General features: G+C 35.7%; 1 protein-coding gene and 1 long non-coding RNA gene across 3 annotated transcripts in view; one reads left to right on the top strand and one right to left on the bottom strand.

Annotated features, from left to right (window-relative positions):
* Positions 1-25887, bottom strand: part of LOC141350050 (uncharacterized) — a 30447-nt gene extending 4560 nt beyond the window's left edge. The window contains exons 1-2 of the long non-coding RNA XR_012357970.1: positions 25618-25887; positions 25373-25435 (exon numbers count right to left, since the gene is read on the bottom strand). This is a non-coding gene — a long non-coding RNA (uncharacterized lncRNA). The remainder of the gene's footprint in view (positions 1-25372; positions 25436-25617) is intronic.
* On the top strand, positions 9530-14125 carry adrb2a (adrenoceptor beta 2, surface a). Of its 2 annotated transcripts, none has more exons than XM_055178042.2 (2): positions 9530-9810; positions 9986-14125. In XM_055178042.2, exon 2 carries the CDS (start codon positions 9989-9991, stop codon positions 11231-11233), a length of 1245 nt encoding a protein of 414 aa, XP_055034017.1. In that variant the 5' UTR covers positions 9530-9810; positions 9986-9988; the 3' UTR covers positions 11234-14125. The 2 variants fall into 2 exon arrangements, with proteins under 2 accessions (XP_055034017.1, XP_055034015.1); XM_055178040.2 differs by having other exon boundaries at positions 9535-9791.
* Positions 25888-25960: the final 73 nt, after the last annotated feature.

Raw genomic sequence — 25960 nt, 5'->3', positions numbered from 1 at the left:
TTCAGGTGTCCCATTACAGAAAGATAGGCCTACATTTAAAATACCATATATTTGCTCATTGCTTGGTGGAAGTTAGTAATAAATGTACAACAATCTAAAACCATATTGCTCTAAACTCTCCAAACAAAACCAACCTAATTTCTATATAGTCCACTTCAAACATTCAAAGTAAGTAACTTAACCACTTACCTGTCACTCCACCCTTTTGAGTTGGGGGTGAAAAGTTGATGTGCAGCTTCAAATTAATATAACTTTGGCATTTTTTGGTCAAAAAGACTAATCTTGGTCTTGTTTTAAAGAAGACAATCTAAGGTTTTTCACTGATGTTTCTGGAGGTGAAAATATTTAACAGAAAAATTGTTATAGCAGTTTAAATTTATTATAATAATTAAAAATAATGCAATAGCATATTAATTTGATAAATAAAATTATAAAAATGAAAATGTTTCACAAAAGTAATAATGTAAACATGAGGCCATATGTCTCAAGCAGTTGTGATCCAAATTTTAAGTTAAAATCACAAAAAATGAGGTTTGTGTAACACTTTTAGTGGTTTTACCAACAACGGCCACTAGATGTCAACGGTTTGCTGCATTCTCTTGTCACAGATTGATAAAATACTGTCACTGCATTATTATAACTGCTAAAACGTTTTGAAATATGAAAACTACATTCTTGGAGCTTTCCAATGATACATAGTTTGTCAACATTTTTGAAGATTTATAATATGATATTAGAATTATGAATATATAAAATTAATATGCATTCCTATGGAGGGTGGGGTCATGTAACTAAAAACTGTCACTACATTATTTCTATCATCAAATCACCTTGAAATATAAAAACTACATTCTGAGAGCTTTCCAGTGATATATAGTTTATCAAGATTTTTTAGGTTTAGAGTAGGGGTTTAGTGTTAGACATATGTAAAAACATATTGGGCCTACATGTTGGCCTGTGACCTTTTAGAAATTGACTCTCACTACGTAATTTCTTTCCCAAAATTTTGATGAAATATGAAAACTACACTCTAAGAGCTTTCCAAAGATATATAGTTTGACAAGATTTTTTAGGTTTAGAACAGGGTATTAGTGCTATACATATGTAAAAACAAATTGGGTCCACCTGTGGCCCGTGACGTTTTAGAAACTGACTCTGACTACGTCATAATTTTCCAAAAATTGTGACAAAATATGAAAACTACACTCTTAGAGCTTTCCAGTGATATATAGTTTGTCAAGATTTTTAGGTTTAGGATAGGGTATTAGTGTTATAAATATGTAAAAACAATGTGGGCCTGCTTGAAGGCCCCTGACCTTTTAGAAAATGACTCACACTATGTCAATATTTTCCCAAAATGATGATGACAAATGAAAACTACACTCTTAGAGCTTTCCATTGATATACAGTTTGTCATGATTGGATAAGAATTCATATGCAAAACACTGAAGTAATTGTGGGCATCCCACCAGTGGGACAATGACATTTAGCAGGACATAAATGTTTTGAAGCACACTCTCTTCATAAAGTAATCAATTACTCTCCCTACACAATTTATTTTATAAAACACTGCTGAAATATGTATTCTAGAGGCTTAGACCTTTCCAAAAATATATAGTTTGTCATGATTCAATAAACATTTACATCCAAAATATTGAAGTAAAGCTAGGTGTTCCTCTACAGGAACAGTGACAGTTAAGTGATTTGCAAATACATGTCAGGTTAGGGAAGGGGTTAGGTTTAGTAGAATAAGTTGACATGTTTTGCAAAGATACTTATAGTCAGCTGTATGTCCAGGGCTCAATATAAAGGACTGCCCGGTGGTCCGGGGCAAGCGTGAGAGACATTCGGGCCAGTAAAAAGTATTGTCACTTGCCTGATCGGGCCAGTGCTTCACCCTCAGTCACTAAAATATATTTTCATCAATGTATATTATTTAACATCTCGGATGCAGACATTTACTTGAGTAAAATACGACGAAAGAAACGATGCAATATTTTGCACAATTTGCTGTCAGATTACAGGTAAAGCAGAAAAGTTGGGAGCCTTTTTTCGTTGGAACATGTCTGTTGAATATTATGTATACAACTATATTTGACTTTTGAATTTTTACTTTTAAATATGTGACACTGACATTTTTTTATTGGGGCCAATGAAAATTTTGCAGAGCAAGTGAAAACCTGAACCACTGGCCCAACCAGGCCAGTATAAAACATATTTGCGTTGAGCCCTGATGTCTGTTAGTGGATCATAATAAAGTACAGTATTATGGTGCATTCACACCAGCCGCGGTAGATGCGGCAAAAACGCGCTATTCGCGTGTAGTTAGATGCTTAAACATTTTGAGTTAACTCGCTTCATTCGCGCGTGAAATCCGCGCATGAAATTTTCACACGGAAATTTGCGTCATGGGAGGGGCTTCTCCGACTCCGCTGAGACTCTGCTCGCTTCCTGTGATCACGTCACTACTACAGCAAGGTCCTGATTGGTTAAAGCTATGTTTATACTTGACGCGTCCACACAGGCGCGTTGGTGCGCGTGGCAAAAATGACGTCAATCGTACACGTTGGGTGAGTGAAACCCCATTTCGCGTGGATGTGTGCACGCAAGGCAATTTTTGTAACTGCTCGCGCGCCTCCGCATCCGAAAATGACAGCGCATATACTTATCTGACACTCTGGAATTAAAGTATGGAAACTTTGCAGTTTAACACACAATGATTCCGAATTTTGGCTTATATTTGTGTTGAATGAACCACTGAACGAGGAATAAAATACAAACCTTAAGATGTCTGTACTGCTTGTTTAGTAAAAACGTTATTGAAATGTTAATGTTTAATAAAGACATATTTAAGAGAGTGTTATTTTATTCATGTTCTCATATTTATATATCAAGTTCTGATGATAGAAGCACCAGGGTTGTTCCTGCGGATGACAACTTTTATCCTCTTCTTAGTGTTTGTTTTAGACTTTATTGCTTGCGTCGCCCACTGGCGGTTCAAAGAATAGTGCAACAGCTAGTGCGTCGACTATAAGCATCTCGTCCGTTTGTTCAGCGGAGGCTTGCGTTGCGGACCGAAGTGCCACTATAAACAAAGCTTTAACATGTAAATCACTCGCGCTTGCCGCCTCTACCGCGTCTGGTATGAACCCTGCATTAGCCTATATAAAGCAGTCTATTAATACTCTAATGACTGGTAGTTGAAAAGAAGTTGTAACGTTACATATAGTTAGTAAAATGTCTAAAAAGGCTTTCAAAAAGTGTTACTATATGTATAGTTCGATTTTAAATTGTGACTGGATGAGACACATTTATCAATGCATGTCATTCTATATCCATACAGAAAGCTTTGTGTTGTGCCTAAAAACATCCCTTATCTGTGGTAAAATCCCTGTAATGCACATACTCTCGTGGGTTAATTTTATAATAGCACAAAGTCTCCTCACCTGTAAGTGTGTAACCCATTAGTTGCAGATGTAATACTGTGTTTTACACACAACCTCCCTCTCTAAGAACATATCCCCATACCCCATTTCTCCTGGAGGAGTTCAGCTCCCACAGTCAGAGGGCCGAGGCAAAAAAAAACACGCCTACAGTGAGATGAAGCCCCTGTGATGTTGAGCCAAGATACAGATTACTTCAAAACCAAAGGCTATTTACTGATTGCCATGTCTCCATAGAGCACATTCTGGATGGCCATTACTCTTTTATTTTACCAGTGCCCTTTATAATGTTGGCAAGCATTTGGAGTTCCTGATGATGGGGGTGTTGGAATTTATTTACGTCTGGGAGATCACAGAGATCAAAAGAAAATAAACAGTAGTTAAAAAATTAATCTGTCCACATGCACATTAATATTCAGCACTAAGATAGTGTAAGTTTATTCATAACAGTTCTCTCATGCTATTCATAAGGGAGAAAAGCCAATTGTAACAATGATAAGGCCACAGTTTCCCAAAAATCACTTCACACACAATTACACATAACTGTATTACGACTTATGTAGAGGAATTAAAACATTAATGACTTATAAGGACATACAGGATCTCTGCCCTAGATCAGCCACAGTAGATGAGTATAACAAAATATACCCTTAGCAATGTGGTATGCCCCTAAAGGATTTCAATGTAAGAGGTTTACACTTTATGAATGATCTGTATTTATAAAACTAAATTGATAAGACAAGGAAGTTGGCAAAAACATTGGAGACTGGACATGTTTATGTCTGACTCACATCTGTCCCTGTGGCCACACCATTTGATATGCAAACCAGTCTGCTTGATGGACAAGCATGATAGAGCTTTCCCTCCTAAAATGTTCCTGGTTGTACTTTTTGGAATTCAAATAGTTTATCAGGCAGGTCTGGCAGGTTAACAATTATAGTGTTTATGGTATTTAAGAGGATTTACAATTGGTTATCATGTTTATGAATGATCCAAAGTAGTAGAGCCTGAATTAAACAAGCATAGCCTGTTCCCTTAAGATCTGGGACCTCTTGTAGTCCGAAAACACAAGTTAACCACTAGGTCTCCAAGCCCTTAGATCACGGAGTGTGTGCTGGCCACTATCTCCTAGTCCTGCATTACACATCCCTTAGTACTATTTTAAGATATGAAATGTTTATTTTTTGTTATAATGCCCCCCTTGTCACTTTAAGCATGCGTGTGTATGTGTGTATATGTACAGTATGTGTGGGTGCGCATGTATCTTAGGGAGGGTCTCCAAAGAATTACTCAGGGGCCTTATATATCCATGATCTAGCCTTGATTGAACACAATGTTCAGTTCATTTGGACAATAAATCTGGAATTTGTTTATCAAGAATTACTTGTAAAGTTATTTATTACTATACTAAAAACACACCCCACTCTCCTTGTTGGCAGCTTAGGCATTTAGTCTGAAACCTTTTCATGTTTTTTTTTTAATGTTTGCCTTTTTAAATTAACTAAATTCATTTGTAGTTAGACAACATGAATAATTTTCTTGATTTTAACAGAAACAAGGAAAGGGGATTTTTAATTCCCAGTATCCTCTTTGTGAGTTTGAATCAGGAGAGTAAATTCAATGTTGTTTTATGTTTATGTCCATGATTAAAAAAATAATAAACTATTTATCGTTTAATGTTCTGAGACTAAAGAATCAGAGGTGGGTAGGAATGCGCTACATTTACTTCATTACGTTTCCTTTTTTTGGAAAGTACTGTATGTACTCTTACTGTGGGTTCACACCAGCAGCGTTTGAGGCATCAACTTCGCGTCTAATGCGTCTAGTTTGCTTGAACATCTTGAGTTTATTCGCTTCATTCGCACATGAAAGCCGCGTGTGAAATTCTAGTCATCGAGACATTCACACGGAAATTCGCGTCATGGGAGAGGCTTCTGTGCCTCCGCTCGCTTCCTGTAATCACGTCACCACTAGAGCAAGCTGCTGATTTTTTAACACGGCGTATTTTTTCCTGCAGCAATGCTCAATTCGTGCCATTTGCGCGAACTAGATGCGCGAATCAGGTGGAATCACGTCTACCACTAAACGCCTCATTCGCACCGCAAAACCTCCAGACGCGCGTCAACGCATCTTCACATTGATTTAACATTGAAATCACTCGTGCTTGACGGCTCTAACGCGTCTGGTGTGAACACAGCATTAGAAGTAGATTGGGTACTTTTACTCTTACTCGAGTATATTTTTAATGGAAAAATTTTACTCTTACTTCATTACACTGTGCAACGTTCCTTCGTTGCTGTATTTTAATTTATTATGAAATATTTTATTTTAAAATAGCCGTTTCGTGGTTCTGGGGCATTCCTGAAATGAATTACTTGTTTGAGTCGATTCCTTACAAAGTATTGCAAATAAATGAATTGAATGGGCCAAAGTTTGGAATTTAGTTTTTTTTTTTTTTAAATCAGTTTGAATGATATGTTCAGTTCGCTGCATAAACTAAATCTGATGCAGATTTTCACTCATATCATGAAACACTCTCTATTTATTTACTAAAAGCAAAACTTTACACTTGTACTATTGACCCTGCCATCATATGCAGGAGACCTGTTCATCGTCAGACACAGTTAAATGCGTGCAACCTCTAGAAATACGTATATACACTTGAAGCACAGAATAAATAAAATCCATCAATGATTGACGTCTGATTTGCTGTATACTGTGCTATATGTTTAGATGTAAGTGCTTCTCACAACACACGTGACATGAGATTTACAAAGCATGATTTTTGTCTAAAACAGTTTGTATTTCACATAAGTGTACACTGTCAATGTCCACACACCATCTTAGGAGATTCTCTGAGTTTAGTTAACTTAAATATGTGATTGCAAAACTCTGTCACTTTACTTTATTTAAATATTGTCTTATATTCCAGATAAACTGTATACATCGGATTTGAAACTAGTATTAATTTTCTTAAAATTCTTGTCTATTCTCTGTTTGTCAGTGTATGTTGCAATTTTTACACATTAATTCTGTTTAAGTGCCCTCCATAAGTATTGGGACAATGCAGGCAAAATTCCTTTGTCTGCCGTAGAGACAAGAAATTTAAATAAAAGGTAAACATGAGACAAAAGTACAGAATGTCACATTTTACATTTTCACCTGTTTTAACATACACAATATACCAACTCAATGGAACAACACATTTGTATTTTAATACTTAGGCCTATATCTAATATGGGAGATCATATTGAGACCATTGGCTCAGAAGTGATGAGCTGTGTCCTGATGCATTAATTGTTCACACATGAAAAGCAGAGAATGTGTCATATCAGTTTGATTCATATCTGAGTCTTGCATTTGGGGACAACATACGTCAGCATTTAAGGTTGTTGTTCTTTGTTGGTAAAGTATGTGTTGAAACATAATCTAATGTAAATAAAATGGAAAGTTGTGTTATCGTCAAAAAATATTTGATTAATTTATTCGTGTTCAGGACACGAATTTCCGCTGTTTTACGTGCTACTGAGCACGGATGTCTTTTTCATGTCAAACAGCATGAATTTCTATAAACAGTTTTTTGTGTCCGTGGCACGACTTTGTGCTCAGTAGCACAAAAAAAAGTGTAAATTAGTGTCCTGAACAAACTGAAAAAAAGTATTCATTAAATTTACTCAATTTTAAAGGTAAGTGGTTGCAATCAATTTATTTAAGCCACATAAAAATTAAAAAAAAACTTTTGTTTAAATGTAGCTTAAAGGAACAGTATGTAAGAAATGTATATCAATAAATCATAAAATGGCCCTGATATGTCACTAGACATTAAAAAATCATTTTTATTTCAAAAATTTATATCACTGACAACAGTGGTCTGGCCAGGATATTGTCATTTAAAAAGTGGAGTTGCAGCCCATCAACTGATGTTTATGTTGTCATGTTGTGTATTGACCACCAGTTGTGTGATTGCAGTACCAGTTTTAGCCAAAAGTTTTGTGATTGCAGTACCAGTTTTGACCACAATCATACATACTGTTCCTTTAAATAAATTGATTGCAACAAAAGAATTTTTGGTAAATTGAATTAATAATTTTTTTCAGTGCACAAATAAATTAATCAAATATTTTGTGACTATAACACGACTTTCGGTGAGATCTGGATGTGGGTTGGACATTCTGCACTTTGATATTTATGTTGCCAATTTTGGTGTCCACAACAAACAAGTAATTCTGTCTTTACTGTGCTGATACTGTACTTATGAAGGGCACTGTATGTTGTGTGTGCACGTGAGTGTGTGTATATGTGTGCATGTGAGTGTGTACTACCCACATCTGTGTAGGATTTAAAAAAAACGTATGTTGTAGTTTTGAATTGTTACTATTAAGCTGAATGTTGAAGCTTGTGTTTTTGTTGCGGTACCAAAGATTATTGCAATAAAGAATATTTCATAAAAAAAACAATTAACAAATTTATTAAATGCTATTGCATCTTTTTCGTGTGTGCTTTGTCAATATTACACATAATAAAATAATACATTTACCATGTAAACATGTGCCATTGCTAGCTATAGTTTCCTGACATAAACAAATTTCACTTGATATATTCATGTTATGTAATTTCATTGGGCTTAACGTAATTCTGTTTTGAGATCAGTTTAATGGTAATTAAATGCTAAGAACACACCTTTCAATTAAAAAACATTCTTTAAACGTACTTAAAACTACATGCTTCTCCACATAAACCACTGTAATCTCATTTAGGTGTCGCAATGAACCTTAAAACCATAATATTCTCTTTCTTCCACTCATCCACAGAAACATTCGGAGGAAGCCCTCATACCAAATCAAATTCTTCTGTAACCTCTTTGAACCTTACCTCGCCTTTTCACTGACCTCTGCTAATATGTCTGCAGACACAATCTAACCTGATCTCCAGCTTTAAAAACAATAGGTCCACCACCCTCTAATCCTCACACTGTACCACAGCCCTAAAAGCAATCCATGACCACCAGAAAGCCTCCACTAAAAATGTAACATACACACAGTACACAAAATGAAACTACACGCAGCATTTTCTAAATCTCTTTCAAAATGAGTTTTAAACAACCTTTACATTGATTATACATCTACATCAAGAAGGATCTGACCTTTTTTTTCTAATGTAACACCTTTTCTAAGAATATTATGTTACATCTTTGTATCTGAGAATACTAAGCAACTTGCACATGTCATTGTCTCAAACACAATGCTTGTACATTTTGTATGTTGCTTTGTTAAGATGGTGCTACGGCCATACACATTTTACCAAAATCGAAAAAGTAAAGGCATACACAACATTTTATCATTGAATCCTGAATGCTTACTGTAAAAAATTCTGTATAAATTACATTATTACTGGGTATATCTGGCAACTAGCTAGCAGTAACTTACTGTAGATTTTACATTTATGTTATTTACTGGCAACAGTTTGTTCAAAGTTAAATGAACATGAAACATTTTCAGTCTTAATCTTCTACAGTAAGTTACTGGCAACCAGCTGCATAATTACAGCAAATTTTTTACAAGGCGCTTAGCCAAAGCCTTTACCACCTCCGTCAATTATTTTTTAAGTCCATCAAATACTACTGCTTATAATCCGCTTAATCATGGCCTCAGGCCATTTCGAAATACCGGTTTGTTGGCAAAACCTATTAAGACCTGATAAAAATGTGCATTTACAAAAAACATGTCACATGAACTTAGAGGGTTTTGCATCTGAGCTCAACATATACTTATTATATATCATAAACATATATGTCTCAGCATTAAAGCAGACCTTAAAGTCTTTTGTGTATGATTTGCATGTTAGTTTGGTAGGCATAGCAATCCGTAGATGGAAAAGCACTTTTAAAAACTGTTTCTTAATGATGGGAAGACAGCTTGATTTATATGCTTAAATAGCAATGTTTTTTTTTTATTCATGTTGTTTTATTTTGTATTGATAAATTACACATCAATGTGTTGTTGTTAGTTCTGTATTGCAGTCAGCATGAATACAGTGCAGCTTAACCTCACTCTCCCGTTCAGGCAGCTCATTGGCTGGGAGTCAGTTGTGATGTCATCTCAGAATGTTATAAGGTCTCTGACAAATAGCCTGAGAGCCACATTCAACGTAAAACAGCTCAGCAGAGTAACTGCAGTGTGTGTGAGATGAAGAGAAAAGTGCTGTGCTGACAGAGAGGAAGCGTGAGCAAAACATAAAGAGAGAGAGAGAGAGAGAGAAGCACGCGAGACTTAATGGAGGAATCTACTTATTCATTGTGACCCTAAAGGCGTTTACGAACATACTAAACTTTGTGTGGGAGAAATGGAGGTAAAAGACTTTTTTGGAGGTTTGTAAAAACAAAAACATTGAGAACATTGATTTAAATATCATTTTGAACTTAAATGATGGATGCACATAAACACTTGTTGAATTACTGTTGATAGCTATTTTAGTGAACCAACTTCATGTGTTTATTTTTACTTCTTCAATATATCTCTCTACTCTGTTTTGATCTCTGTCAGATCATGGGAAGCACACAGCCCCCTGCAACTACAAACATCTCATTTCAGGCTTTAAACTCCTCAGCACCAGAGACACCCTCCGGTAAAGTACAGGTACTACTTGCCATTGTCATGTCTGTAGTGGTCCTGGTTATTGTCTTTGGCAACGTGTTGGTGATTACAGCCATCGCCCGCTTCCAACGGCTTCAAAACGTCACTAATTGCTTCATTACGTCACTTGCTTGTGCCGACCTGGTTATGGGATTAGCAGTGGTGCCCTTCGGTGCCACTAAAGTCATTCTGAACAAATGGCATTTTGGCAGATTCTGGTGTGAGGTTTGGACCGCCACTGATGTTCTGTGCGTCACGGCAAGCATCGAGACTCTATGTGTCATCGCTCTGGACCGCTACCTTGCTATCACTTCACCCTTCCGCTACCAGTCCCTACTGACGAAGTGCAGGGCTCGCCTTATCGTGCTGCTGGTTTGGGTCATCGCCGGACTAATTTCCTTCCTACCGATCCATATGGAGTGGTGGATTTCTGACAATGAAGAAGCGCAAAGTTGCATAAATATTACTTCCTGCTGTGAATTTTATAGCAACACCACGTACGCCATCACCTCGTCCATAGTCTCCTTTTACATCCCACTGGTCATCATGGTTTTCGTCTACAGCCGTGTCTTTCAGGAGGCGAGAAAGCAACTGAAGAAGATCAACAAAAGTGAAGGCAGATTCCATGCTCAGAATGGAAAAAAGCAGATGTCAAGCACTGAGGGTCCAATCAGTGCCCACTGTGAAGGAAGGAGCGCCAAGAAGCTCAAATTCTGCCTGAAGGAACATAAGGCATTGAAGACTTTGGGCATCATTATGGGCATCTTTACACTTTGTTGGCTGCCTTTCTTCATACTAAATATCGTGGGGGCGATACCTACATTTGAAAAAATCGAAAACATCACATTGACGTCCAAAATATTTAACTGGATAGGCTATGCTAACTCAGGCTTCAATCCAATGATCTACTGTAGGAGCCCAGAGTTCAGGTATGCTTTTAAGGAGATCCTAGGCCTGAATAGATCACACTACCCTAAAGCAAAGCCAGCAAATGGATTTAAGTATTCTGGGCATAGCTGGGAAAGTGAGCACAGAGGACGGAGCAAAGGAAATTCGGAGAACAGCGACCCAGCAGAGGGCAACTCAGAGAAAGAGTTGGCTGTAGATAAAAAGGACCCAAATGGGAACTGCAGTAACAAACTAATGAATGTGTTGTAATTCACCTGGCAAGTCCTGACTCATTCCAGTATGACTTCCCATTAAGTCACATAAAGACAGGTTACGCCTCTTCTGGTAAGTGGGCACTGAAGGAAGCATTCTAGGATTGTTTATTCGTGAAACAAGGCCATTTTTTAAATTCATTTTTATCATCTACCTCATAATGTATTGTATTTTCTTGTACTCAAATCTGCTCCATCGGTTTATTTTGCTCGGACCACAAGGGTAGTTTATTCAAAAACAAAACAGCATCATCAAAAACATTATTTAAAGAAAATGATCAGAGATTAAAACAAAAACGACTTCTATGTCATAGCAGAAAATAATAAAATAAATTGTCTTTTAGCACTAAATATTTTTCCTACAATATTTTAACTACAATTTATTTGCATACAGAGAGAGAGAGAGAGAGAGAGAGAGCAAAGCTTTATTATCTGTTTTAATACCAGGGTGTGCGAGTAGTACGTTTTATGAGATTTTATAAAATACATTAATTTATCATAAACTCCGTGTAATTAACCAACAGCATTGCATTGTATAACTTAATATATTTTGTTTAATTCAAAGTATGCGATTATTTTTAGTCATGAATTGGGTTTTTTTTGGTGGGAGGGTGTAAAGGGTTGCACCCTACACATTGGGGAGAGGGGTGTTGTGATGCAAAAAATTTGAAAACCATGGCATTAAACGAAGTCTTTCTGCAGCGTCTTTTACTAAAGCCAGGTCATTTCAGTGGATGCAGTCTGCAATGCAATGCAAAAACTTTTGCCATGGCTCTTATTTGTTCCATTTTGAATAACAAAAGTACATAATGACACGAACAAAATGTCATGTGGCAAGCCAATGCGGAAACCACACCTTGTCACAATCAAAAAATAGTGGAAGTATATGTATGTGGTCACGAGAGCTTCTTTAAGGAAACATGCGATGTGGTACGGTTCAGTCTTTTAGTCATGTGATTGCTCAAACTAAGCATCGCTAAATCCCTTTGTGCAGTCTTTTCACAGCATATTGACACACATTTTATCTTTTGGTTATTAAAAGCATACAGGAAACCAGAACATGGTGGTTAGATACGCCTGGTGTCATTTTGGGTCTCTCAGATGCTTCAAAATTCACCCTGAACATTTTCAAGTCTAACAAGCCAGCAAATAAATACATGATATTTAGAGTTTGTTAAGAGACATGTGACTCGCTCCAAAATGCTAGAAAGATAAACAAATTAGGAAGTATTGAGTTTCCTGTCTGCAAGCAATGGTGGGTCCATCTAATGCAAGCAGTGCAAACCACACAGTCATTTATCTGTTCTCCTCTGACTCAAATTTCTGACCTAGGCGTTTAATCTAATGTTCTATATACGCATTCGCTGTGAACGTGGCCAATACTTTCGATACGTGTCAGTGTTTGTCAACGATTAATTTTAGGTCAATTGTTTCCTTTGACATTTCGTTGTTTGCTTATTCCATTAAAACTGTGAACTTTGTTCTTTACCAAATGTATTTGTATTGGTTGTGGCTTTGTGGTCTTGTACTTTTGCACATTTTTTGTAATGCAGACACTTCTGTGTGTTTACTTTCCATTGCTACAATGTTGTGATGACCATTTCTGTTTTAAGAAAGCATTAAACCTAATTGCAGGAGTAGATCTACTGCAGTTTAAAACAAGCTTCAGTAAATGTAATACACTGTCAATATACTGTATATTCAATGCTAAAAAGACCACAGGTATAATTATAACGTAATTTCTCTAGAGACTAGTGAATATACATGTGTTATATGTGGATGTCATTGATCTTGATGTGAAGTGAAAATGACAGCTTGGACAGATTTGTTAACACTGCACTCTTCTGGGAAAGTTTTTTTCTGCAGGTAGCTTACAGTAATCGCCTGTGTTTCTGTCCTAAATTTGTTTCTATTGAAATTTTTGTGCAATTTTTGCCATGATTGTAGCAATGTAATTGACTGCTGTGTTGGACGTTTATATGAATTCTGCATTCTATGGACACGCTTAACCTGTTGAGTAAAGTGTTTACAAACATCAATGTCTTTCTGTAAGACATAGCACCTTCGTTGTAGTAATTAAGCAAAGTCTGGTCCCTGTACATTGATGTTGCTGTATACTGTACAGAAATGGCATCTTGGTGCCCCCTTCAGCATTCGATGTGCACTAATATATTTTCACTTAAAAGTTTTACACAAAAAAATACCTTGTAAAAATAATGTATGTTCACTTACACAAGTCAAAGACTGTTCATCTGTTTTATTTGACACAAGGGTGACCCCGTCATGATTACTGCCATGTTGATATCAAATGACCTGTCGAAGAAAATAAACAAAGTGCCAGTATGGGTGTAGATGGGGCATTTTTAAAATGGCAATTGTAATATTCTTTTGCATCATATCAGCTGACAAATGAAAACAAAATTAACTATGTTACCTTTAAGTTTATCAACTATGTCTGAAAATTTGGCACATATGGCAAATAAACCTAAAAGAAGGTAAAAAGCCTTGAAGGAGATCAGTGCAGATGAGATTCAAAATCAACATAATATTGCTTCAATGACAAAGCCTATTTATACTGTACATTTAAAAATCAATTCAACAATAAAAGTTAAAACTCAGTCAAAACAAAACCTCTCACTCTCCAATTCTATGAACCACTTTATTCATGGTCTGTGTACTATGTATAATGCTGTACCAGTTTAATGTTTACTTAGATCCCTTTAAGCTACTTTCGCACAATAATTATCATTGTTTAGTTCAACTAGGAAAGTATGTTGAATTATAATTGTTGTTTAATTGTATTTATGAAATATTAGTGTAATGTCATTTGAATTCTGTAATAAATGTTTGAATGAAAGCAAATTGTTTCTAAAAATGTCTTTGAAACCAAAACAAATGCATGGATCAAAATAGAGCTGCATACATTTTAAATGCATTTCCGTATAAATATAAAGAGTAATTTTTAACCAGTGCATATTTGAGTGGTTATACAATATTAAAGCATTTAAGCAGGTTTTGACATTGCTCCAGGGATATTAGATTCAGTTCCCAGCAGGCTTCTGCTTTGTAAATCATTACAAAGGCAATGCCCTCACCATGCAAGATTAAATCAATCCCCTAATCACCAAGGGTATGATTTGCATCCATCTTTCTTGCATAGCAAACAGTCCCTTAAGAACGAAACTTTATCGTTTGCATGCATTGCAGCAACTAAGCCATGTCTATTTCAGTATGGGAAAGTGTCCTTGCAGCATACAATATGATTGGAATAGACTGTGATATCGTAAAATGTTTCCATTTCGAGCCGAGGCTTATAATGTTGGCTTGAGAAATAACATACTGTTATTTGACTTAAATTCTTAAATTAAAAACTTAAATTATTTTCTTATTATTCTACTGAGACTAATCTTGCTGACCCTAACTTCTCCTAGAGCTTTTAGGCTATAGCCACCAAACTTTCCACAGATTTGTAGACTATCTTTTCTTACACATATATGTTAGGTTTACATTGTCCATAGACATAATGACTTTTGTAATGTACAAACAAGGGGTGCACAATTATGTCAAAAATCGTAATTGTCGAATATTCACTAGGGCTGCACGATAAATCGCATGTGATTGTCACGCGCATTTCGTCAGTAAAGCCGGTTCATTGATTAGTGGTTAATCGCCATCACCTACTTTCAGATGGAGCAGAGCCGTAGTTCACTGAAAAGCGAGGCAATCTTCTTGCATTCATAATCGCATTGCATTCATTCGCAATTATGAATGTGATATTTCCTCGCTTGTCAGTGAAATACAGCGCTGTGTAATAATAAATGCCGCTCCATCTGAAAGTAGGTGATGGCGATTTATTACTAATCAAGGAACTGGCTTTACAGACGAAATGTGTGTGACAATCGCGTGCGATTTATCATGCAACCATAATATTCACCTTAATATTGTAATTGGGATTATTCTTGCCGACTTATAGATTGTACATTGAAGTTGAAGCAGCTGCCTAGCTAACTCTAAACATCAAAAACTAAATATTATGCACAGAAATGAGCACAAATGGACAGCTGTAACTGAGGCTTTTGGCGATTATGTAATTTTTCAGCCATAATTGTAATCCTGATCCTGACTATACATGCAAAGAATTCTGGGAACCAGAAATCATCATCAACCTTTTTCTGTTTTTTGCTTCAGATTTTGTTTCCCAGAATGTTTTGCTTGATGCTGTTATTTTAGTTTTACTCTGTAAAGACAAAGACTTGTAAATGTTTAATGTTCATTTAACTTTGAACAAAATGTTGCCAGTAAAAAACATAAATTTAAATCTACGGTAAGTTACCGGCAACCCAGCGGCAATTTCTACTGATTTTTTTTACAGTGATCCGATCACATTTTTGGCAAACTTTATACTGTTTTGAACTTTTTAGACTAGGTTTTCCCAAGCCAACATATCTACAACCACAGAGTTACTCTATGAGATTCCAAATTTATTCTTCTTAATCTTATAGTCTGAAAGTGCAGCCTTAATACAGTAAATCAAGAGTCGTTTATGTTAAGAAAGACTACGTGTTTGGACAAAGCCTTGCAGAACCTCTGGGCTTTATATAGAAATAGTGGAACTATATAAGAGGTGTGCTAAAAAATGATTTATGATGTTATATTGGTAAGTGTTCCTTTGATTGAATGCCTTATACAGTACTCCTGGAAAAGGACTGTGGGAAAAACATGAATTTTAACAGAAGGTAAAAAATATGAAAGGTTTTCCCTGTCTTCCTCATTACTAATGGCAAAAGGATTTAGGCAGTCAAAAACAGTAGGCGTGGGTCAGTATAAGATTCTGGCAATATGATAACCTTTAGCAAAAATACCACGGTTTCATGGTGTTGCGGTATTGCCATTAAAACACTAAAATGTGTGAACTTATTTTCAAATGCCAGGTAAAAATAAAGCCTTTAAATTATAATATACTTTCAAATATATATATTACATTTTTCGTAACATAAATTAAATGTAAACATCAAATCAATCCCATGACTTAATGATTTAATGAATTTTGTATAAACACAGTATAAACCGGCCCATGCCTAATAGACAGATGATTATACATAATAATTAAGAACACAAGAGAAACTAAACGTGAAGTAAGCCACTTCCTTCTCAGTCCAGCACACCACAACCTTTGCATGCATGCTGTCTGGAGTGGTTTTATGCAACACCCACAAGAAAGTACAGAAATTGTGAATATGCACACATTGGTTGCAAACAGCCATACATGCACCCATTTAATCTAACACCTGCTGATCCACAGAGAATTCATTTTATGTTCCTGTTGTCAGGCTTGAATTTGTTTGAGATTATATTTACCTTTATGCATTTGGCAAAGCAACTTACTCTAAAGTGCATTCAAGCTATACATTTTATCAAAATGTGTGTTCTCTATAAGCATTGAACCCACAACCTTCGCTCTGCTAATGCAATGCTCAACCAACTTTGCTCTTGAGATCCTTCAATAATTTGGATCTACTCCTTATAATATAATATAATACAATACATACAAATGTAATGCAATATTAGGACTGCAAGATGCATCTTAATAGGAAATTGCAAATATGCATATCGCAAAGGTTAATAACTGAATAAATGTAATACTTTAAACAGTTATGTCAAAGTTTTGGGTCGATGCAGATAGCAGAGAGATTGGTTAGACAGGGAGAGAAAGTGATGTTTTCTTTTACAAACTTAAATCATTATTGTATTGCATATCATATATTGCATCATTTAGCAAGCAATCGCATATTGTATTTTTCTTCAATGTTGTGCAGCTTTAAATAATACAATACAATACAATACAATGTATTATTGGCCATTTTATTCTTTCAAGCAAATAACTAACAGTAAATTAAAATGTCTCTTATCCCACCAAACATCAGTAGCCTCAAAACATATAAACCGTTGTAAGTTTGACCCTTTGACCCTCTCTCCACTAAATCAATCATTTTATCCCACCGTGAGAAGGTTTTTTAAGGACACAAGACCTGAGCATCTTGGGAACGCTTTGGTTATAAAATGTGATTTAGATTGAACAAGGGCGTGGTTGTTATTCATGAGTGCTCTCCAAACTGATCTGATAATCTACTTCAATTACGCTTGAGCCTTTGCTAAGCTATAGGAAGCACGTCTCTGTTATTTAATCATTATTTGCCTTCAACCAGAAATAAAACTGCCAAATTAACTGGCTCCCGTTGAAGTCCTTATCACTGTCTGAAAGGCACACATAAGGTTCCCTAGGTTACAATCTGAAACATAATGTCTTTCACTAGGTCCAAATCTTTCAAATTTTAGTTTCGACATTCAAAGTAGCTACTTCAATAATGGACGCATGTTGTGAATGAGTGAGATACAAAGAAGATGAGCTGAGCTGACTTAATGAGAGACAAGTGCTACTCTTTATATTTCTATGGAGCAGAGAGGATGTCTCCGATCGTGGCACCGCATAGTCTGCTAACAGCAGAGACCTCCAAAAGCAAACCAAGTAAAAATCATTCTGCTGCCCTTTGGGGGTTAAAACAGCACAGCATTACTGCATGGTTTCATTCAGCCCCCAGAGTCCAAGAAAAATATCTAAAAAACACTAGTCAAACAAGCAGTCCGTGGCCACATACCGTGTCCCTTTCCCACGTTTGATACATACAGTACAGTAGGCCGTTTTTTGCTACAGTATAAGCTTGTTGCAAATGACCAAAACCTCTGAATTGGATAGCGGCAAGCCACAGCTCTTATCATAGACATAAAGAACAAAGAACCTTCACACTGTAATAAAGCTGAAATAGAGCTAACACGTTAGACAAGCAACGTGTTGCATGCAGACATGAACATACACCCTGATGCTCATACAGTCACACACTGTTTCGTATTACACAAAAACAACTACCCACAAACACACACACAAATGACCACAGGGGAGCTGAAATGAGACACCACAAAAGCACTCAGAGGAGAGATTATGGAGTCACTCTCAGGAGCCATTTTCACAAAGTAAGTGCTGAAGGCCCCTCTTGTGCTTAATGATTTTGCCATTAGAGTAATCCAGTGTCTCATTTTCTCCCTTCAGAACACAGTGTCTGCCATGTGATTTTAACACTGCTATCAATCAGGCGTGACTCAAACCCTCTATGCATCTATGTATTTTTAATTGACACAGCATGCTAATGACTATAAACAAACATGATATAATTAGTAATAATGTATTTATTATTGAAGTGCCTTCCTGAACCTCATGGATGAATAAAAAAGATCCATTTTGGAAGAACACAAGAAAATTAATTAATGAAAAAATCAAGATGTTACTTCTTCAAGAGGGGAACAAATCATAGTGTTATTTACTATGAATAGATGAGGTCTAAAAGACTTCGCAGACATATTGCAATGTACCTTTAAGAGTTTTATTAATAAATTGTATTCAATATACTATATGACACAATAGGTAACCAGTGCAGATTGTACAGAGCTATGGCTGGGTTTTGAACGTAATCTAGTTTTGTTGGAAAAGCCAATGAAAAGGTCATTGCATTAGTTCTCTTTTTTTGTGTGTGTGGAAAAACAAAACACAAGAACAGATTAGATTGGTTATATTAGTTTATTGTTGGCTTGTATAATTTAAGTATCAATATGATCTTGCATTACCTTCAGCAATAAATAAGGTTTGCTCTGATTTTTTTTAGGTAAAAAGGCAGAGGTAAACGTGCACTGTCTTTATCTGGATTCCTTGTACACAATTTGTAGTGGAAGATTTGTTTGTCAAAATAGAAAATCAATAAGGCTTTACTCTGGGGGTTTAATGATGAATGACTTGCATGAATCCTGTCCTTCTTTTGTTCAAGGTTTTAATACTACTTCAAAAATTGACTCATTTCCTGTCCTATTGACGTATCCGGCACAAAGACGTATGCACTGCACTCTACGTTTTCACAGAAATCGGATAAAACCCTGATTTTACAGAGGACCATTGAGCATATGAATAGAGAAACAGTCTATAGTCTTCCAATCAACGCTGGTTTGCTCCTCATGCATATCAATGACGTTAACTTATCAGATATTAAAATGATTACATAATACGTTTTTAGCCGTTCATTAATTCATTCTGCTAAGATGTTGAACACATATTCAACGTGTAGCCTTAAAATCCTATTTATAGCGAGGTAAAGTTGCCTTTTCATGACAATCTCAGATATCTTGTTAATAAGCCTTTAGTTTTCATTTTGAAACAAGACGTAAGGAATACGTTTTGCAAGATAAAAGTAACAGTTCACCCAAAACTAAAAATTCAAACATTTCCATTACATTTCCATTATACATTTCCCTGCTCCCTCTCGGGTTGCCCGAAACATGCATGAGCACATTAGACTATTGAAAGCATAAATATCTGCTCATTTTTACGTTTGCAATGTTTTTGTTGCCTACAAATAACAATGCCGCACGTGTGGATTTTTATAACTCATTTTGGCGATAGCATCCACCGGAGGCCGCATTTATGGGCCATTGCGGTCTCATTTTAGCAAACGTGATAACTGCCCAGCAAGCAATTTTGGCTAAAACAAGGCAACCATAGCACAAGAATAGACAATGTGTAACATGAAAGCAAACATCTTGAACACCTGTTGACTTTGCTTACATGATGGAATATCGTACATCTCCAAGTTTTTTACAAGTTACAATCACAACATGTAACCAAATTCAAGGGTATTTAGGGTAGAAGTAGTTTACTGTACTATATTGGGTCTATAGTTAGCCGGCTCGGTTTTTGCTTGCTGGTTGGCAACCTGGCTGTTGAAATACACTATTGGGTAAATTGGCAGTGGGCATGATCACAAAGACCAAAACAAACAGCAGACACTCCAGACCGGAAGGTGCATTTCACTTTGGCTTTAAAAAAGTTTTTTTTTATTCAGCTCTATTTTTTACATATTTGATTTAAAAAAAAGAAAAAGTATCGCAACGGACCGTACTGTGCTACATTGTATCGTGCACCATGTAGCGTGATATGTATTTTGGTGAGGCCCTTGCCAATTCTTGTGTAGTCTATATATATTGTTTGGTTCTCATTTTAGTTTTTATTTGTAGTTCTTCATAAAATTTGTATTATTTAGTCTAGTTAAGATAATTAAATTATCTAAGGTTAAATATGTGTCTTGCCTATCCAGTGGTGTGCCCTGTGTTGTCCTATGCAACACCTTCATCCTGGAGAAATGCAAGCTGTATAAAACAATACAGGTACTCTTATTCTCTGACTTTGTAAGATGCACAGATAAAATGTAAAAAAAAACAATGTAAATGATGACAGAATTTTCATTCTTGTTAAGAAATTACTTTAACGTCCTTAGATAATGTAATGTACAGTCTTTGTGAAACATAACTGGTGTAAATTTATACTAATAAACATCAACATCGCCATTGTCTTTTTATAACAAGCATGTCATTTTGGCAGTCGGCCATATACTGTACAGAAATCAGAGCCAGCAGACAATGAATCCCTATGGTATGTTATTCCCTCTCACTCCCTCATTCCCCTTTTGTGTTTATTTCTCAGCCACAAGCCCAAGAGCTCTGAAACCCTCACAGTGTGTAAGCAGACTAAATAAATGCAGAGGATTCACTGTCATAGAGCAGTACACAAAGGCCATACATGGTAACAGATAGAGAGATGCAAGTGTCTGTGGAATTGCTCAAAGGGAGGCTAAGTAGTGGAGATCGACAGGAGGTGTCGCTCTGTACTCTGTTATCACGTGGGGTTTTATTGCTATGAAAACCATTTCCAGGTCTCACAATCGAATGGGGGCACATAAACCTAAATGTTTTCATTGCAAAGAAAATGATGCCATGCGATTCTTATGTCTTTTATTGCAAGATTGCTGAGTAAATGTTTAGCATAACTGAATAACATTTTCAGAGATAAAAGCAAAGGTCACCATTTAACTTCAAACAGTGCAAAAATGTCAAAAATTATAACAGATAATTACAAAGTTAAATAAAGTAGAAGTGGGGCCACAACCAAACATTTTTTATTTTTACCCTAAACAACAATATTTATCATAAAAATAGAAGCAGTATCATATCAAAATAATAGACACATCTTACGCATCTGTTTATCATAATGCACACCATCATGCAGAAATGCGAAATTATACAGAAAACAAGAGTGCTAATAAAGCATTTTGCCAACCTTGAGCTTTTATTTGCCTAAGCATAGTGATTAAGCAGTTCCAGGTGGGCCGCTGAACACTACATCAATGATAAAATATTTAAAGGAATAGTCCAGGTTCCAAACACTTTAAGCTTAATTGACAGCATCTGTGATATAATGTTTATTTCTGTGTAAATTATGTCTAATGCAACTTTGTTGCCATGCCGATATAACACAGGAAATATGTAAACTTTATACACAACCATTTTCATTACACTATCATAAAAAACCTTGTGGCTGTATGCTGCTTTTTGATGTATTTTATGTCCCTTACCGTATGTGTGATATTTAAATAAATGTATACAACGGAAATGCTTTATTCTGGTTGGTTGAGAACTATTCTACGGGTATGTATTATTTTTCGATAAATGCACACCTGACCTGCCAAACCAAAATAAAGCATTCAACAGTCCCGTAGTATAATTGAAAATAATGCACACCCGTGCATTACCACCTTGAGTGTGCATTATTTTCAAATAATTCAATGGCCCGTCGTCAATTTTTACTTATGTATTATTTCTTTTTGTGTGGTAATCAAAATTATGCCACAAACACTGATGATTGAGCTTAACCTCAGAGTATTTCCTTTACATTTACCGTAAAAAGTCCATACTGTGCAACGTTCAGCAACGATTAATATGTTACTATGCTTACAGCAATCTCAATTATGGTTAAAGCTGTAACATAGTTCTATTTAGTAATCTAAAAACTACACACTACATTTTAAACTTAAAAACTAGTCTACTGGTACTAATGACTTAGTTAAGCTATCACATTACATCACTGCATTAATGAACAATCAATAGGAAATCCCAATGTAACGCAAGAGAGGATGACCGAGAATAGCTGACTAATTAGAGGTGTTAACCCATCCTGAGTATAACCTCTACCTCGTATGTAACACCTTTCAAGGGCTTTAAGTTGGATATATCACCTTTTCACAGACAGTATTTGCAGCAAAGAGTAGCTGCAGAAGAGATGTGCTGTATAATGAATATAGCACATTATAATAAGTGCTCAATGAAGTTAAAAGTAAGAGCCACCATTAAGATGTAATAAGCATTTTCTTGGCAGCTATAAGCAAAGAAACACTGCTGATTTCCCCCAGGAATCAACAGCCATTCAGTACGTCCTTCCTCCTTATCTACAAGTTGATTCATTCAAATTCAGCATGACATAAATTCCCACAACTAAGCTTACATGTTATGCTTCATCTTAAAGGTGACATAGGATGATTGAACGGAGTATTTATCCTTGTTCTGTGATGTGACATGTAGACAAATTTTTTTTATTTTTGTTTGGGTCTGTAATGCCTTAGAAGCTTCCTAAAAACCTCTCTCAGATAGCTCTATTAGGATGGGGGATTTTAAACAAGTGGTTTTGCACCTATTTGGCTCCCCCTACTGGCTTAACTTGCAATCTCATTACTGATTGGCTGACTTTGCTGCTACTCAAAAAATGTAGCCAATTATTTTAAAGCGGAGGGGCAGTTAGATGCCTGTGATGTCATAAGCTTCAGTTTGTCAGATTGGGCTGTTTTCTGGCTGACATTTCTAAAAGAGGAATTTCTATGAGACTGAATTTCTATTTAATTTCAGGACATACACTAAAAGTTGTATCAGAATATAAATATTTAGGAGTTCATATAGACTCAAATCTTACATTCAAAACACACATAAAAAAGGTCTGTAATAAAGTAAAGTTTAGTTTGGCAAATTTTAGGTATATCAGAAACCACTTATCAACTAAAGCAGCTAAGGTATATTTCCATTCACTGATTCTCTCTTACATTACTTACTGTTTGATAAGTTGGTCCAATGCGCACTCGACTGTTTTAAAACCACTGAAATCATTATACAATCAAGCTCTCAAAATTTTAGATAAAAAGCCAATTCGTTACCATCATTGCCAAATTTTAAAAAAATATACATTGCTTAGTTGGGTAAACATCATAAAGTACAGAAATGTTTGTTTAGTTTACAAAATTTTACATAACTTAGCTCCCCCACCTTTACTCGGCCTTATTAATTTTAAATCGAATGCAAATAGAGTCACAAGAGGCGCAGCAAGGAGGGACTGTATAATTCCATTAAAAAAAACGGCATTTAGTCAGGCTGTATTTTCATTTACAGCAGTACATCAATGGAACTCAGTTCCACCATCAATTAGAGAGTCGCCATCCTACTACACTTTTAAGGTTAATGTTAAGAAATGGTTTAATGATAATCAACATTGTCAACACTGAACATTCCCATCTATTAATAGTAATTGTATCATCTTTTATCTTTTATCTTTTTTATTTTTTTATCACTTCCTAAATGTGTATTTATATGTGTAGGTGTATATGTATGTATATTATGTGTGTACATGTATATATATATATATGTGTATGTATGTATGTATATGCATGTGTATATATATATTTATATATTACTTGGTCATTTGATTGGTTGTGATTTTATTATAGTATAAATTTACCTTTTGTATTTTCTTAACAATTTTATTGTATCACAACAGTTTCTGTTTTAGGATGCCTATTAACATCTGGCAAAGGGACTGCCGATGAAAATTAGCCTGTGGCTAATTCGGGTTCACTTACATTTGTTATGAATGTTGATACGTGTACATTGTCCCTTTTCAAATAAACAAATAAAAATAAAAAATAAATAAAAAGATGTTTAGCAATGTAAAAATTCATTAATTGCTGGGTAAATATTGAACAGACATGTGTTCATTGGACATGAACACATGTTATATTGCGCACTGTCAACACAATCAAAGCTTCAAAAAAACACAGGAAGAATGGGACCTTAATAACTGAGTTTGTTCAGAACATCTTGCCAAGATTCATGTTGCCACACTCACCTCACGCAGTGACACAGATGGATTACATGAGTTTAGTAAGGATGGTATGTTAAGTTCTGCAATTAAACAGATGTTACTGGCATGACTATAGACTACATCCATGTATGTGTAGAAGTTGATGCTAACCTCCACAAACACATAGCAAGGTTGCAATTTAGCCTTTTATTCAGACATGTGGGTAACCAGCCAATTCACTTTGCATGTCATATGAGCCAAGCAGTAATGATGACGTCCCATCGCCAACCAAAACAATTACTGAAAAGACACGTGGAGTGAACGCACAGTGCAAGCCTATAATTTACAGCATTTAAGAATGACCTTCCTTCTGTGTTTCCGTTATATTTTTCTCTAAAAAGAAAACATCTCAAATGCAGCACTAATGGTTCTGACTGTGTAAAAGATAGACCACATGTTGAATTACAGCAGGAAAAACACAGGAATTAATTATGGGACTAATGCTCCTAATCGCGTTAAGCCTCCTGATCAAAAGCACTTTTTAACCAAGTCCCCTCAGAAAGCTTTTAATACAGTCCGCTTTGTGAATATATTATCTGTTCAAGTAAAAATTTATACAAGCAGACAGGCACATCCACACAGCTCATAATGATACAAGGCTAAACGGTTTCAAATGAATGAAAAGGGTCAGACTGTGATGTTTTCTTCTGTAAATTCATAAAGTACCAACTTAAAAACTGCTTCTGAAGCTTAAAAAAATATGTGTTTGTTAACTGTCCACATTTGGACTGTTTCATTTGAATATGCATATTGATAATGCATCTCATTTGCATAATACATCGCTGACTACAGATAATATTCAGTCAACAAGTTTTCTAAACAACTGGATACTAGTGGACTAACATTGGTGCTAGTGGACTAACATTGGTGGCCTATGTCCAAGCTCAGGACCATCCCTTCCACAAAGCAGAAGGAAGGGTACTCAAAAGTGGGTGCCTAACTATTTACCGATATAACACTGGAAGGTATGTAATGGTATGTAATGATATTTTTGACGCAAGGAAAAATCAAGTCAGGAGTTACCCTCAAGTTTTCCCGCGCAGAAAAATATGCTAATTGATAACACGCTGGAAACGGTAATTCAAACTGCATGATAAAGGAAAATAATTACTATATGTAGACTGTTAAAATAACGTTAATATAGTCTTTAAATTTTGTTTTAGTTCAGCATTTGCCACATATGCTGTCATAGATGTAAATGTCAAACAAACTTTAATTGCTGTTAGCTTGGAAAGCAATATGTAAAACAATACTGAAACTATACTTACAGTGTGGAATTGAACGAAGTCTCGCGTTTCTTTATATGAAGAAATACTTCGATTCAAAAGGCCACAATAAATCTTTTTAGATAAAGGATGACGCAGCGGCATAGTAAAGTTTCAGCTGTTTGTCATTTTAGCTAGCAGACGGGTACGAGTCAATACGGCCAATGTTTCCCTCTGCTGGAGGGTAATATTACTACAACAACAGTACTGTGGATCAAAGACCTATTTAAAATATAATATAAATTACAAAAAAGTAAACATTCTGTTGGCTAATGTGTACGTGTATAAGGCTATATTCTCCTGAGAACCATTAACAAAAGTTCTGGGGTGTTGGGGTGGTAACACA

This window comes from Misgurnus anguillicaudatus, chromosome 16, assembly GCF_027580225.2.
Source record: "Misgurnus anguillicaudatus chromosome 16, ASM2758022v2, whole genome shotgun sequence".
Lineage (NCBI taxonomy): Eukaryota > Metazoa > Chordata > Actinopteri > Cypriniformes > Cobitidae > Misgurnus > Misgurnus anguillicaudatus.
This window is presented reverse-complemented; position numbering and strand designations above follow the sequence as displayed.